We start from the raw sequence: 14894 nt of genomic DNA, 5'->3' as shown, positions 1-14894 counted from the left end.
TGAGTGAATTAACACTTTTCTCACTTTCATAAATTCATTGGAAGCATGAGATTGGAGTTTGGTGCACATAATTGCAACCCCACCCCCACCCCCTGCCACCGCCTCAGGAGTACCAAACAGGAACATTCCAAAAGGAAAAGGGGCCATACTGAACATTAACTTCATGTGGGCTTGAGCAATTTAGAAAGGTAGGCAAAAGGAGCATTTTTTTTTTCCTTTTTCAATTCCAATTGATATTATTTTAGTGATGTTTAATGGATAAAGCCCTGGGCATGCTTTCCTTCTGGCATCAGTCAAATGCTTGACCTGATTATTCCCCCTGCCATGTATATGGACAAAATGTTATGAAATTAAAATCACAGGTTACCAAGGGCTTCCCTGGTGGCTCAGTCTAAAGAATCTGCCTGCAGTGCACGAAACCTGGGTTCCGTCCCTGGGTCCGGAAGATCCCCTGGAGGAAGAAATGACAACCCACTCCAGTATTGTCACCTGAGAAATTCCATGGACAGAGGAGCCTAGTGGGCTACATACAGTCCTCAAGGTCACAGGAGTTGGACACGACTTAGTGACTAAGCCACCACCAGGACCTCAGTGTAATACACAGCCCAGTGGCTGATCAATACCTGTTATAGCTGCTGCTCTATTGGTGTGGCTTCTAAATGATGCAGAGGGGCTGTGGAGTTTTTATTTTTTTGTAGTAAGGTTAATACATGTTTGTTGTAGAAATTTTAAATTGAAAGCTCTAGAAAGCCCCAGAAAAGGGGAAGACAACCAACCACAAGAACCAACCCAATTGTAATATATTGTTATTATTTCTTTTGGTCTTTCTGGTTCATTTCTATGCAGCTGTGCCATTTCATCCAAAGGGTTTAGTGTCGTACATTATAAAGGGAAGGTGTGACCTTTGGCAGGATCTGGAAGTTTAGGGCTTTGCACATGGGTCCTGGCAGTGGCTATATTCTAGGTGGGGAACAGATCCATATAAGTAGAGGCAAGATGCTTTATGGTCTAGTGAGTAGTCTACTTGGGGTGTAGCATAGGTTGGATTTGGGGGAAATTTAAATGGAAATGAATGATGGCACAGATGATGGAAGTTTTGTTCATCTTAAATTGTGTGAGCTTGTCCCCAATTCTGTTAAAAATCTTCATCCTTCTTTTACCTGTTTTGCATCACAAAGCATGATCACATAAATGATGTAGGGAGACCAGCCCATCAGTGTGACTTGGGGGTGAGGGTGAAGCCAGGTGGCGAGTCAATGTATGTAGCTTTAGAGATTTGGGGGGAATAGTTACTTTTTAAATTTTTGTTTGTTTGTTTCTCTAGGAGAATATGAAAGTATTACTCAGGCTTCTTTGTTTCATCACTTTACTGATTCCTTCTCTGGAGGCTGGTGAGTAAAGCATTTCCTTGTGTTCCTGTCTGCTAAGAAAATCTGTTATGTAGAATACCTGTGGTACCTTCCTTAACAGCATCATCTTTCTTACCTGTGTCTGTGGATTTCCAGGTCACAGAACTGTATTGCTGGATGCCTTTTCAGCATCTTTACTTTTCATTCTCCCATTTGTCCGCTGGGAAGCTGAAGCCCAGGGAGCTTAGGAGCCCACAGTCATGAGGCTATTTCAGAGCAAGAGCTGTAATCCATACCACCAATGTCTAGTCCAGGTCTCTCCCCACTTTGTTTCTGCTTAAAGAGTATAATCTGGGGGCTCCTGGTTTTCATTTGGAAGAGGTGTAAAATGCAGTCTTTATGAACCCACAGCTGATAGTTCTTTATTGTCTCCATTTATTCGTCTTCACGCTTCCCTTCTCCTTCTCTTACTGCAAATGCATTTAGCCCTACTATGTGCCAGGCACTGCTACTGGGGCTACAACCATGAATAATCCAGACAGAAATATCTGTCTGCATGGGGTTTACATTCCAGTAATGGACAGAGACAATACCTTAGATAAGTAAATATATATTATGTCATGTGTTGTTAAGTGTAGGAAGAAAAAAAGAAGGAAAAGGAAGGTATAAAGTTTTGGGATTGGGGTGGGCAGAAGGTTACATTTTTTTGATAGTGTGGCCAGGAAATATCTCATCGAGAAGTTGACCTTTGACTTGACCCTGAAGGAGGGGGTGGAGGGAGCTGTATAGACCAGGTTGGGGGTGGAGAAATATTCTAGGCAGCCTGTGCCAAGGTCCTGAGGCCAGGAGTACTGGCATGCTCCAGGAACTGAAATCTGCTGTGGCTGCAACAGAGTGAAAGGTGAGGGGTGTGATTTGAGTGATGGGGATTGGGGGAGGGTTGACCGTGTAGAGAATTTAGTGACCTTTCTAAGGATCTTGGCTTGTACTCTGAAATGGGAAGACTGTGTAGGTTTCCTGTTTAAACTTAGGTGATTTTTTTTTTTTTTTGGTTGAACTCTGTGGCTTGTGGGAACTTAGTTCCCCAACCAAGTATTGAGCCCAGGCCCTCTCCAGTGAAAGTGTGGAGTCCTAACCACTGGACTGCCAGGAACTTTCTATATTTTACAGGTTCATTCTGGTTCTTATACTGTGAACAGACCATTGGGAGGAAAAGGAAGAAATAGGCCAGTTAGGAGGTGGTTACAGTGGTTCAGGCAAGCTATGAAGGTAAGCTATTCAAGGGTGACAAGGAGAATTGAGTTGTCAGAGTCTGGATATACTTTGACAACAGAGCCAAGAGAATTTTCAGATAGAGTGGATGTGGGTGTGTGGGACAGAGAGTTTTAGCTTGAGCACATGCAAAGTGGAGTTGCCATTGATGAGAGGGGGGAAGGTCACATGTTCAGACTGGACGTGTTAAGGTTGTTGTTCAGTTGCTAAGTTGTGTCCAACTCTTTGTGACCCCATGGACTGCAGCACGCCAGGCTTCCCTGTTCCTTCACCATCTCCCAGAATTTGCTCACACTTATGTCCATCGAGTTGGTGATGCTATCTAACCACTTCATTCTCTGTCATCCCCTTCTTCTCTTGCCCTCAGTCTTTCCCTGCATCAGGTTCTTTCCCAGTGAGTCAGCTCTTCACATCATGTGGCCGAAGTATTGATTTTCAGCTTCAGCATCAGTCCTTCCAATGAATATTCAGGGTTGATTTCCTTTAGGACTGACTGTGTTTTATCTCCTTGCTGTCCAAGGGACTCTCAAGAGTCTTCTCCAGCACTACAATAGCTGTCTGTTAGATGTCTACATAGTGATTTGATTAAGCAGTCTGGAGCTAGAGATTGGAGGAATAAAGTTGAACACCTTGGCAAGCAGCTGGTATTAGAACTCTGAGACTCGATGGGGAGGGAGGATGGTTAGAAAAGAACAGAAGATCAAGGAGTGAACCCTGCAGCTCTCCAAGAATGGATGGTCAGGCTCCCACTCATCCAAGAACCAGTGAAAGACTGGCCAGAAATGTAGGAGGAGAACCAGACAATGTCCTGGAAGCCAAGTGAAGAACCTGTTTCAAGAATGAGGATAACACGTGTCCGGTGCAATGGATGGCATCACTGACTCAATGGACATGAATTTGAGCAAATTCCAGGAGATAGTGAAGGACAGAGAGGCCCAGTGTGCTGCAGTCCATGGGGTTGCAGAGAGTCAGACAGGACTGAATGAACAGCAGCAGCAGTGCAGATGTGTTAAGTAAGATGATATTTGAAAGTCATTGATTTAGCAACTTAAAAGTCATCGGTGACCTTGGTCAGAACCCTTTTGCTGGGGCGGTGGGGCAAACCCCAGATAAACAGGAGAGTGTGTTGAGCTGAGTTCTTAAGGCTTACTCTTTTATCACTGTTAATTGTTGTTGCTACTGCTATTCCTAGCAGTGAAATACTTAGCAGTCCTGGCTCAGTGCAGGTACCATGCTGAGCACCTAGCCACTTTTGTTTCAATACTGTTTTTAAGCAGCTTTGAAGGAGGTTATAATAGACTCACAATAAACCACACATTTAAGGTACACAATTTGATGTGTTGGCATACATATCCACCCATGAAACCATCACAGTCACAGATAATATTGAAATGAGTATAAATTGGTTTAGAGAGAATTGGACTACTTAACAATATTGAGTCTTCTGATCAAAGAACGAAGTATAGACATCTTCATTGTCTTTGATCTCTTAATATTTACTTAAATAAATTTAATCTTTATAAATTTATTTTGTAATTTTCATTGGATTGGTCTGATGCATCTTTTATCAGATTTATCCTTAATTACTCATATCTATTGAGGCTATTATATAAAAGGTATTTTCAAAAATCCAGTTTCTAATTGTTTTTGATAATATAAACTCATTCCTATTTGCATATTCACATTATATCCTACAACTGTGGAACCCCCCTAGATCTTTTGTAGATTTCTTTGCATATTAAAGATTTCATAGCATATTTTACATAGATAATCACATCGTGTGCAAATAGACATTTTATTTTCTCCTTCAATCTTACTGCCATTTCTTTTTCTTGCCTTAATACACTAATTAGGTTTTCCAATACAATGTTGAATATAAGTGGTTAGAGTGGACATCCTTACCCTCTTGCTAATCTTATATATGATAGCTATAAGTTTTTTATAGCTGTCCTCTATTAGATTTAGGAAGTTCCCACCTATTTCTAGTTTTGTTTGTTGTTTTTCTTGGTTAAGAACCCAACTTTGCATTCCTAGCATGTTATGTACCTCACAATGCATTGTTGGTTTTTAATATACTGTAGGATTCAATTTGCTAAGATGTTTAAAAATTTTTTGCATCTATAGTCTATGATGAAGACTGTTTTGTTGTTTTCCTGTAATGTCTTTGGTTTGGGAATTAGAATAATACTTATTTCACAGAGTGAATTGGGAAGTGTTTTTGACTCAATTTTCTGAAAGAGTTTGTGTAAAACTGGTGTTTTCCTTCTATAAATATACCAGTGAAACCATCTAGGCTTGAAATTTTGTTGTTCTTGTTGTTGGGTTTTTTCCTTTAAAAATTTTTTTTATTGAAATATAGTTGATTTACAATATTCTGAAAGAACTAGCTTTTGATACCTTTGATTTTTCTCTGTTGTTTTTGTTTTCCATTTCATTGATTTTTCTCTTGGAGCCATATCATTTACTATCTTATGCTTACTTAGGTTTTAATTTTTTATGATTTATTAAGTGGAAACTGAAGTTATGAATTTGAGATCTTTTTTCTTACAGAGGTATTTAATGCTATTGACTTTCCTCTAGGTATTTTTTCCTTTGCATGACACAAGTATTGATATGTTGTATTTTATCATTCAGATCAAAATACTTTCTAATTTCCTCTTATTTCTTCTTTGATGCATGAAATTCTTCAGAATTTTTTTTTAAGTTTTTAAACACATCGGTGAATTCCTAGATAGTTTTCTGTTATTGATTTCTAATTTAATTCAGTTATCACCAGAGGACATACTTTGAACCCTTTTAAGTTTGTTAACTGTTGGGTTATGAACAAGAATATGGTTTATCTTGATAAGTTTTCTTGTGTGCAATTAAAAAGAATGTGTATTTGGTTGTTGGGTAAGATTTTCTATAAATACTAATTATGCCAAATTGGTTGATAGTATGGTTCAAATCTTCTATGTCATTGCTGAATTTCTAATTGTTCTAATTGTTCTGTCAGTTATTGTGAATAGTGTTGAAATCTCTTGACTCTAATTGTAGGTTTCTCTATTTCTTTTTTCAGTTCTCTCAGTTTTTGCTTTCTGTACTTTGAAACATTGTCAATAGGTGAATAAATGTCTAAGATTACCATGTAGCTCTTGACAAATGACTCCTTTGTCATAATTAAATGACTTTTTACCCCTGGAAATATGCTTTAGTGTAAAATCTACTTTGATGATAATGTAATACCATTCAAATCTTTTAATTAACATAATATTTCTCTCTCCTCTCCGCTTTTACTCTTAAGGTCTCTTTACACTTAAAGTGTGTGTATTTGTGGGTTTGTGTGTATGTTAGCATATAGTAGGATCCTTTTTTTAAATCAAATCTGACTATCTCTCTGCCTTTCAATTGGTTATTTAGACCATGAAAAAAATGTAATATGATTATTAATATATTGGGGTTTTATTTTAGGAGCTTGTGATTTTATTTTATCCTTGTACTATTAATTCTTTGTTATCTTTCTCTTTTTTTTGTTGACTTTTGGATAAATTGAGAATTTTCATGATTTATCTTCTGTGTTGGCTTATAATAACTTAAAAAAAATAGCTGCTCTATTGCTCCAGTACTCTTGCCTGGAGAATCCCATGGGCAGAGGAGCCTGGTAGGCTGCAGTCCATGGGGTCGCAAAAAGTCTGACATGACTGAGCAACTTCACTTTCACTTTCATGCATTGGAGAAGGAAATGGCAACCGACTCCAGTGTTCTTGCCTGGAGAATCCCAGAGACAGGGGAGCTTGGTGGGCTGCCATCTATGGGGTCACACAGAGTCAGACATGACTGAAGTGACTTAGCAGCAGCCGCAGTGCTTATGGTATCCATCTTTAACTTATCACTACCTTCAAGTGATATTGTACCAGTTCACAAATAGTATAAAAAACCTAGAATACATCCACTTCTCCCTTCTCGAACTTTGCCCCATTATTTCCATACATGTTACTTCTTCAGATGTTATATGTCTCACAATCATTGTTTTTGCTTTAAACATTTAATTATCTTTCAGTTCGGTTCAGTTGCTCAGTCATGTCCGACTCTTTGTGACTCCATGGACTGACTGCAGCACGCCAAGCTTCCTTGTCCATCACCAACTCCTGGAACTTGCTCAAACTCATGTCCATTGAGTCGGTGATGCCATCCAGCCATCTTATCCTCTGTCATCCCCTTCTCCTCCTGCTTTCAATCTTTCCCAGCATCAGAGTCTTTTCCAATGAGTCAGTTCTTTGCATCAGGTGACCAAAGTATTGGAGCTTCAGCATCAGTCCTTCCAATGAACTCCTAGGACTGATTTCCTTTTGGATTGACAAGTTTGATCCCTTGCAGTCCCAGGGACTCTCAAGGATCTTCTCCAACACCACAGTTCAAAAGCATCAATTTTTCAGTGCTCAAATTTCTTTATGGTCCATCTCTCACACCAATATGTGACTACTGGAAAAAGCATAGCTTTGACTATATGGACCTTTGTTGGTGTAATGTCTCTGCTTTTTAATATGCTGTCTAGGTTTGTCATAGCTTTTCTTCCAAGGAGCAAGTGTCTTTTAATTTCATGGCTACAGTCACCATCTGCAGTGATTTTGGAGCCCAAGAAAATAAAGTCTGTCACTGTTTCCATGTCTATTTGCTATGAAGTGATCTTTAGTTATCTTTAAAGAGATTTAAATAAGGTGAGGGTGGGACGTTCTGGGAGAATGGCATTGAGACATGTGTATTGTCATATGTGAAACAGAGCACCATTCCATGTTCGATGCATGTGACAAGGGCTCGGGGCCGGGGCAGTGGGATGATCCAGAGGGATGGGAGGGGGAGGGAGGTGGGTGGGGGGTTCGGGAAGGGGAACACATGTAAACCCATGGCTGATTCTTGTCAATGTATGGCAAAAACTATTACAATATTGTAAAGTAATTAGCCCCCAAGTAAAATAAATAAATTTATAAAAAAAATAAAAAATAAAAAAAATAAAATAAAAAAAAAAAAAGAGATTTAAATAAAATGAAAAACTCTTTATGATTACCCATGTAGTAAACATTTCTGGTGCTATTTATTCCTTTATGTAGATTCTTTTTTTTTTATCTGATACTATTTTCTTTCTTTCTAAAGGACCTCCTTACATTTTTTGGCAGTACAAGTGTGCTGGTGATAGTTTTTATATATATGAAAATAAATATAAAAAGTAGTATTTTAAAAATATGAAAAAGTATTTCACCTCTATTTCTTTATTTTGCCTCTATTTCTGCCTCTATAATTTATTCAAGCAAGACAATCAGTGACTACAAAAATAATTGAGTGAAGAGTATTTATAGAATATGCACATAATCTCAAAATACCACCTTCCAAATTGTTTATTAATTGAAAAGAGACACTGTATAGTTGAAAGACCTGGGGGATAAAATTTAGCAGGATGATCCAATTTTGCATCACTGAAAGTGGAGCATATTGATATTATGTGTTGTCTGTGATGATGGAATAGGGATGAATATTATTAACCAGGTATTACCAATTGTCTGACTTGAGTTTTACAATGTTGCCTCTATTTCTGAAAGGTACTTTCCCTGGATGTAGAATTCTAGGTAGATGATTTTTGTTTTTCCTTTTAGTACTTATCTTTATTCTTCCCGCTTCTGGCTTGTATTGTTTCTGGTAAGAAGGCTGCATCATTTTTGTCTTATTTGGTGTGGTTTTCTTCATGTTTCTTTGGCTTGGGGATCATTGTGACTTTGGGGTCTGTGGGTACATCATTTTCATAAAATCCTGGAAAATTTCAACTTGTATTTCTTCAAAGTCTTTTTCTATTCCAGGAAGACAGGCCCTCTCCTATCCTTCAGGGATTCATACTACATGAATTGAGGAATGCTCAATTCTGTAGTCCTCCAAAACTCGATCATTCTCTGGGTGCAGCTGTAATCTCTTTGGTATTCTGCCCTCCGGTCTCTTGGTTTACCTGGATTCCCAGCTCCATCTCCTCAACTCAAGAAAGAACACTGGGTTTTGCCTACTTTCCTCCCTGCAGTGCCATGGTTTAGAATCTCCCTCTACACAGTAATTTGGGAAAACTCTAGGGTTCCCCTCCTTTTGTGTCCTGAATTCTGGTATTTCTGTCCTTTGTCACCTGACACTCAATGTTTTGAACATTGTTGTTTCATATACTTTGTCCATTTTTTTTAGCTGTTCAGGTGGGAGGGAAAATTAAGATTATTCTGTCTTTTTACTGAAACAGCTATAGAGAGGGGATGAGAGAGGTTAAATAACTTGCTCAAGGACACAGGTAGTAAGTGACTAGAAATCTTTCAGACTTCCAAGATAATTCTCTTAATCGTCAGGTTCTTAACACTCTCCTGTATAACACAAGTTAATATATTTAATAACTGGTGTTTTTATTTAGATATTCCATTAAGAAACATTGACGAATTTCTTACAGAAATGACTTTCCCTTTCTCCTTTTTTAAGATGAATGTGAGGAACATGAAGAGAGAATTACATTAGTTTCATCTGCACATGAAATTGATGCTCGTTCATGTCCTCTTATCACAAGTGTGCACAAAGAGCCTATAACTTGGTATAAAAATGACAGCACGACGCCTATATCTACAGAAAGAGAATCTAGGATTCACCAGCACAAAGACAAGCTCTGGTTTGTTCCTGCTGAAGTAGAGGATTCAGGAGCTTACTATTGCTCAGTGAGGTAAGCAAGCAATAAATATGCTACAAACCTGTGGTGTCTGTACCTGCAATACTTCAGGACAGAAAAAAAATATTTTCAATGAACCTACTTTGATTTATTTTAGAAATTCGACTTACTGCCTCAAAATTAAAATAGTTGCCGAGTTTGTGCAGCATGAGCCTAACTTGTGTTACAATGGAAGAACTGTGTTTACCCAGAGACTACTGACTGCAGGAGACGGACAACTTGTATGTCCGTACTTGGATTTCTTAAAAGATGAAAACAATGAGTTACCCCAAGTACAGTGGTATAAGGTAATTTTGTATTACATATGGCCTTTTACTTCTCTTGCAAATAAAACAGTTTGCTCTCATAGACAATAGGATGAATCCGCAAAGTACTTTTTCATTTGGCAGATTATTTGCTTTTGAGTGGTGAAACTTAATAGAACATTTTTAAAGTTTTATGATTGTATGCATTTAATTTGCAGCTTAACTAAAACTTTATGTCATTTTTGTTTAATAGGATACAGCTGAGAAAAGTATAGTGGGCATATAAGATGTTTAAAGATAAGGATGATTATAAATTTAGGATTTTTTAAAGTGACTATTTGTTACAAAGTATATTATTTCATGTTTTATTATAAATATTAAGTGGTCCTTAGATAACTTTAGTGGTTTCTGTAACTGAAAAGTGATCAGCTAGCACTGCATGGAACACATCATATTCTGGTATCTTTGATCTACCTGGCTTGTTGGAGCTTACATGGATAATCATTTTTTAGAGGTTTAAAAATACAAAATAGTATCAGTGAAGAATGCAAGGAAGTATATCATTACTAAGAAACTGTAGTTAGCATTCTTTCCTCAAAAATTTTTTTCTTACAAAGTAGATTTGTCTCCAGTTGTCTTCAAAGTGCAAGACTCACAGGCATGAAAATGTAATATCCTGGGAATATATGACTTTGCCAAAAAAAAAAAAAAGCAAAATTAAAACTTCTGTGCAAGTACCTTTCTATTCACATATACATAAATGTGTGTTCTAGTCGGTTGGTCGTGTCTGACTCTTTGCAACCCCATGCACTCTAGCCCACCAGGCTCCTCTATCCATGGTGTTTCCCAGGCAAGAATATTGGAGTGGGTTGCTCTTACATGAATATAACTATGAATAATTGGTTTTCAATACTTCCTTTCCCCCTGTCTAGGATTGCAAACCTCTACTTCTTGACAATGTCAACTTTGCTGGAGTAACAAATAAACTGATCATCACAAATGTGAACACAGCACACAGTGGGCACTATATGTGTCATGCATCGTACACACACTTGGGAAAGCAGTATCGTGTCACCCGGGCGATAAAGCTGATTACTCTGGGTGAGTCATAGCTGCAGTCCTAGGAGTTTAAATCCGGGAAGGTCCAGAGACCGTGAGTAATATCACCTTCACTGTCTACAGAGGGACTAAGTCCAAGAGAAGCTTGATGACTTGCTAGAGGACACCTGGCTTTAGTTTTTGTTGCTATATGCTATGTAAGCATTTTCATTCCTGCTTCAGATGCAGTGCTGATTAAACAGATGGGAGGAGCTGAGTTTTCCAGCTGAACTAGGAGGCTTGTTTTTGGGTGTGGCTAGAGATGGTTCTCCAGAGGCTTCAGAGACTCCTCTGGCTGGTACTGGGGAAAGGACAGTTTGAGACCCCTCACCTGGGGAGTCTGGGTGTCTAGCAGTTATTGGCATGATGGATGGATCCTAACGGATCTTGAAATATGTTACACTTTTTAGAAAAATCTTTTTATTTTGTACTGGAGTATAGCTAATTAACAATGTTGTGATAGTCTCAGGTGCACAGCAGAGGGGCTAAGCCATACATATACATGGATCCATTCTCCCTCAAACTCCCATCCAGGCTGCCACATAACATTGAGCAGAGTTCCCTGTGCTATACAGTAGGTCCTGTCAGTTATCCACTTTAAATATAGCAGTGTGTACATGTCCATCCCAAACTCAACTATCCCTTCCCTACACCCTTCCCCCCTGGTAACCATAAGTTGATTCTCTAAGTCACCACAAGGCATCTTTGATTTCCTCAATCTGCATAAGCTACTCTAAAATCAGTAAATGACTGTTCATAGTTATAATCAATCCACAGTATGGTGAGTCCTCTGCTAGGGTCAGTGAGGGAAGACCCCAGTGATGAGAGCAAATATATATTTTATATATATTGTTGGTTGTCCATTTTAAATATAGCAGTGTGTGCATACTTAGGGATGGACATATCCATCCCTAACTATCCATTTCCCCCATCCTTCCCCTTGGTGACCATAAGTTTGTTCTCTAAGTCTGTGAGTCTCTTTCTGTTTTGTAAGTTCCTTTGTATCATTTCTTTTAGCTTGATGGGAGGATGTCATACGATATTTCTCCATCTGACTTACTTCACTCAGTATGACAATCTCTAGGTCCATCCGTATTGCTGAAAATGGCATTATTTCATTCTTTTTAATGGTGTGTAATATTCCATTGAATACATGTACCACAGCTTCTTTATCCATGGAATAAGCTCCACTCTTGTCAGATCTCTGTTAACCCAGTCACATAACTTCTCTAAGCCCGTTTCCTCCTCTGCAAGCAGATTCAGGCTTCCAAGGTTGTTGTGAACTGTGTTGTTGATCAAGCATGCTCAGCTTGTAGTCATGTGCCTGGTGCCCAACAGTGAGAAATGAAAAGGTGCATGATAATTTTTCTTGTTAGTTATCCTGAGGCTTCTATTCACCATATTTCATATTAAAAACTATTTTAAAACAAAATAAATAAATTTATTAAAAAAAACAAAACAAAATAGAACAAATGCACCTTTATAAGTTACCCAGGGATGGGCAGAATGCTCAACCTTTCTCTAAATACTAGGATTTCCTGAGCTTTCAGTAATGTATGAAGAGAGTTATTCCCATGAACTTATGGTTACCAGGGGGAAAGAATGGGGGGTAGCGATAGTTAGGGAGTTTGAGAAGGACATGTACACACTGCTATATTTTAAATGGATAACCAGCAAGAACCTACTGCGTAGCACAGAGAACTCTGCTCAATGTTAGGTGGCAGCCTGGATGGGAGGGGAGTTTGGGGAAGAATGGATACATGTGTATATATGGCTGAGTCCCTTTGCTGTCCATCTGAAACAATCACAACATTGTTAATCAGCTTTACTCTAATATGAAATAAAAAGTTAAATTTATCAAGCTGTTTACAAAAAAAAAAAAAGAGTAAAGTTACTCTAACCAGGACTTTGAAAAGTTAAAGCAGTATCTATTAGTAATTACTCTGGGACAACAGAATTTGTCCTGGCCTAAATAGGGACTATCCCAGGTAAACCCAGATGATCACTTTTCAGATAGCTGTGTTTTCTCAATTCTACAATTATTTATTTTTTCCAAAGGTTAATTGTGTTGTCTCAAAATTGATTCCTTGCCTACATCCTACAAGCATCAGTGACTCCTAGATTTCAGGGGTCCTGAGTCACAACCATCCTTAGTAGCACTTCCCTGGGCATTGTGTATCTCCAGTTTGTGTTTCTTGGGGTACTGCAGCCAGACCAGCAGACCAGATTTGAGGGAAAACAGGGTACTACAGAATTTTAAGAATTCAAATGGGTTTTAACTACTTTCTGACATCTTTTCTGATCCCTTATGTAGAAATAATATAATCAGGGGTGGGGTTGTATTTTGTTTCTCTTCTAAAGGTGGATTTATAAATATTTATTAGGCATTTCCTATCTTCCAGGCGCTTTCTAGGTATACATTAGGGAACAAGAGAGACAGTATCCTGCCCTGATGGAGCTAACAATTTTTTAAAGTAGAAGAATGAATACTAGGCATTCAAATTTGGAGTTTCTCAGGTTTGGTCCCAGATAACTCTTGAAGCCTATCTTCTTGAAAATAAAAGACAGATTAATTTCTGGAGATTCTTAGTATTTTTCTGCCTACTTTAATAAAGTATGCCAAAATGTGTGTCATTCTTTGATAACTGTGGCTTTCACTCTTGGATTATTGTGAAAATTACTAAATAGACACAAATCTAGCACTAGGTGAGTTTCTGGTTAGTAAAGCTCCATCCAGGGAAGCCACTTTGTTTTTCCTAATTTGCATGAAGAGCTGCACTTGTCCGGAGACCCAGGGCCTGGTGATATTTGTGGTCTTTTTTTTTTTTTTTTTGTAGCACCAAACTGCGGGTTCAGAAGGGCTGAGGTGTTACGGTTTTGCTGTGGCCTCTGAGTCAGCCTCCTGCCTTCACAAAAATCCTGGCCCTCTGTCTCCTGCCACATATACTTTGGCCCCTAGAGGCAGATGCTGTGTTGTGTATATTAGTATTTGGTATATTTTGCCAAGTGTTGTCATCATTGGAGATTCAAATCTACAAGAGACCTTGTGGGTGTTTTTCTTTCAGAGAAATCCAGGAACACAAAACCCGAGATTGTGAGTCCAGCTAATGAGACGATGGAAGTGGTCTTGGGTAAGTGGGCTACAATTAGGATATGCTGAAATCAGTATTTTTTTGAACTAGAGAATATTATAAACTGTACGTTTACTGCATACAACCCGAGCTGTTTCCTGCATGTATCTAAAGTTAGAAAGTGGCATAGGTTGTGTCTTGTTTCTTTGGATTTCTTGCCTCTTATGGCAAACATCTAGCCACGTCTGATTGACTCAGCGTTCCTTTTCTGTGGACACTTACTATTCATGAAGACATCGGCTGAAAAACAAGTTCAGGGACTTCCTTGGTGGTGCAGTGGTTACAATACAAGGGGTGTGGGTTTGATCCCTGGGAGGGGAGCTAAGATCTCACCTGCCTCGTGGCCAAAGAACCAGAACATAATACAGAAGCAATATTATAACAAATTCAATAAAGACTTTAAAAATGCTCCACATAAAAAAAAAAAATCTTAAAAAACAAAGACCAAGTTCAATAGGCCTAGGAATAAGAAATGGAATATATTTGGTCCAGGATGGATTTCTTTTCCTGAGAGAGTTAAGCTTTTAGGTAGAAGAGTAAGACTATAGGCCCAGAAGATAAATTACTCTAGAGAATTATTTTTCCAAGTTAGTGATAATGTTTTATTTCAAAAATAAAGAAGTAATACTACAGGCATTCACATCTAAGCTGTGCAATACAGTAGCAACTAGGCATGTGTGGTTATGTACATAGCCACACCAAATTTAAATTAAGTACATTTAGTTTAATTAAATATGGACATGTGTTTGGGTAGGCTCCGGGAGCTAGTATTGGACAGGGAGGCCCGGCGTGCTGCAGCTCATGGGGTCAAAAAGAGTTGGACACGACTGAGTGACTGAACTGAACTGAGTTTAATTAAATATTAGTCCCTCAGTCAAGGGCTGACTGGCTTAGATGTGACTAGTGACTACGTATTTGACAACATAACTATAGACTGTTTTTGCCAATACTGAAAGTTTTTGGAAACCACTGGTCCCAACATAAAAACAGACTTTTCTTTTGTATCAGAGGATCAAAATTCAGGCTGGCATATAGAATTCTCTTCTGTAATAGTAACTGCATGAAGACAAAGAACAATTGT

The 14894-nt window shown here is 38.4% G+C and overlaps 1 protein-coding gene across 34 annotated transcripts in view; it reads left to right on the top strand.

The window, feature by feature from the left end:
* IL1R1 (interleukin 1 receptor type 1) overlaps window positions 1-14894 on the top strand; it is an 85846-nt gene that overhangs the window by 57155 nt on the left and 13797 nt on the right. For 18 of the 34 annotated variants that reach the window (XM_081591487.1, XM_081591494.1, XM_081591498.1 and 15 more), the window contains 5 exons: window positions 1325-1391; window positions 9099-9333; window positions 9437-9626; window positions 10517-10685; window positions 13748-13813. In XM_081591487.1, coding sequence (XP_081447613.1) covers window positions 1331-1391; window positions 9099-9333; window positions 9437-9626; window positions 10517-10685; window positions 13748-13813 — 721 coding nt within the window. In that variant the 5' untranslated portion in view covers window positions 1325-1330. Of the gene's footprint in view, window positions 1-44; window positions 189-1324; window positions 1392-9098; window positions 9334-9436; window positions 9627-10516; window positions 10686-13747; window positions 13814-14894 lie in introns of all 34 variants that reach the window. The other 16 variants (XM_081591499.1, XM_081591511.1, XM_081591500.1 and 13 more) reach the window with 1 other exon arrangement.

The sequence above is a fragment of the Giraffa tippelskirchi genome, chromosome 4, assembly GCF_054371585.1.
Source record: "Giraffa tippelskirchi isolate mGirTip1 chromosome 4, T2T-mGirTip1v1.2.pri, whole genome shotgun sequence".
Classification (NCBI taxonomy): Eukaryota; Metazoa; Chordata; class Mammalia; order Artiodactyla; family Giraffidae; genus Giraffa; species Giraffa tippelskirchi.
The sequence above is the reverse complement of the archived record's forward strand: the minus strand, read 5'-3'. Positions and strand labels throughout refer to the sequence as shown.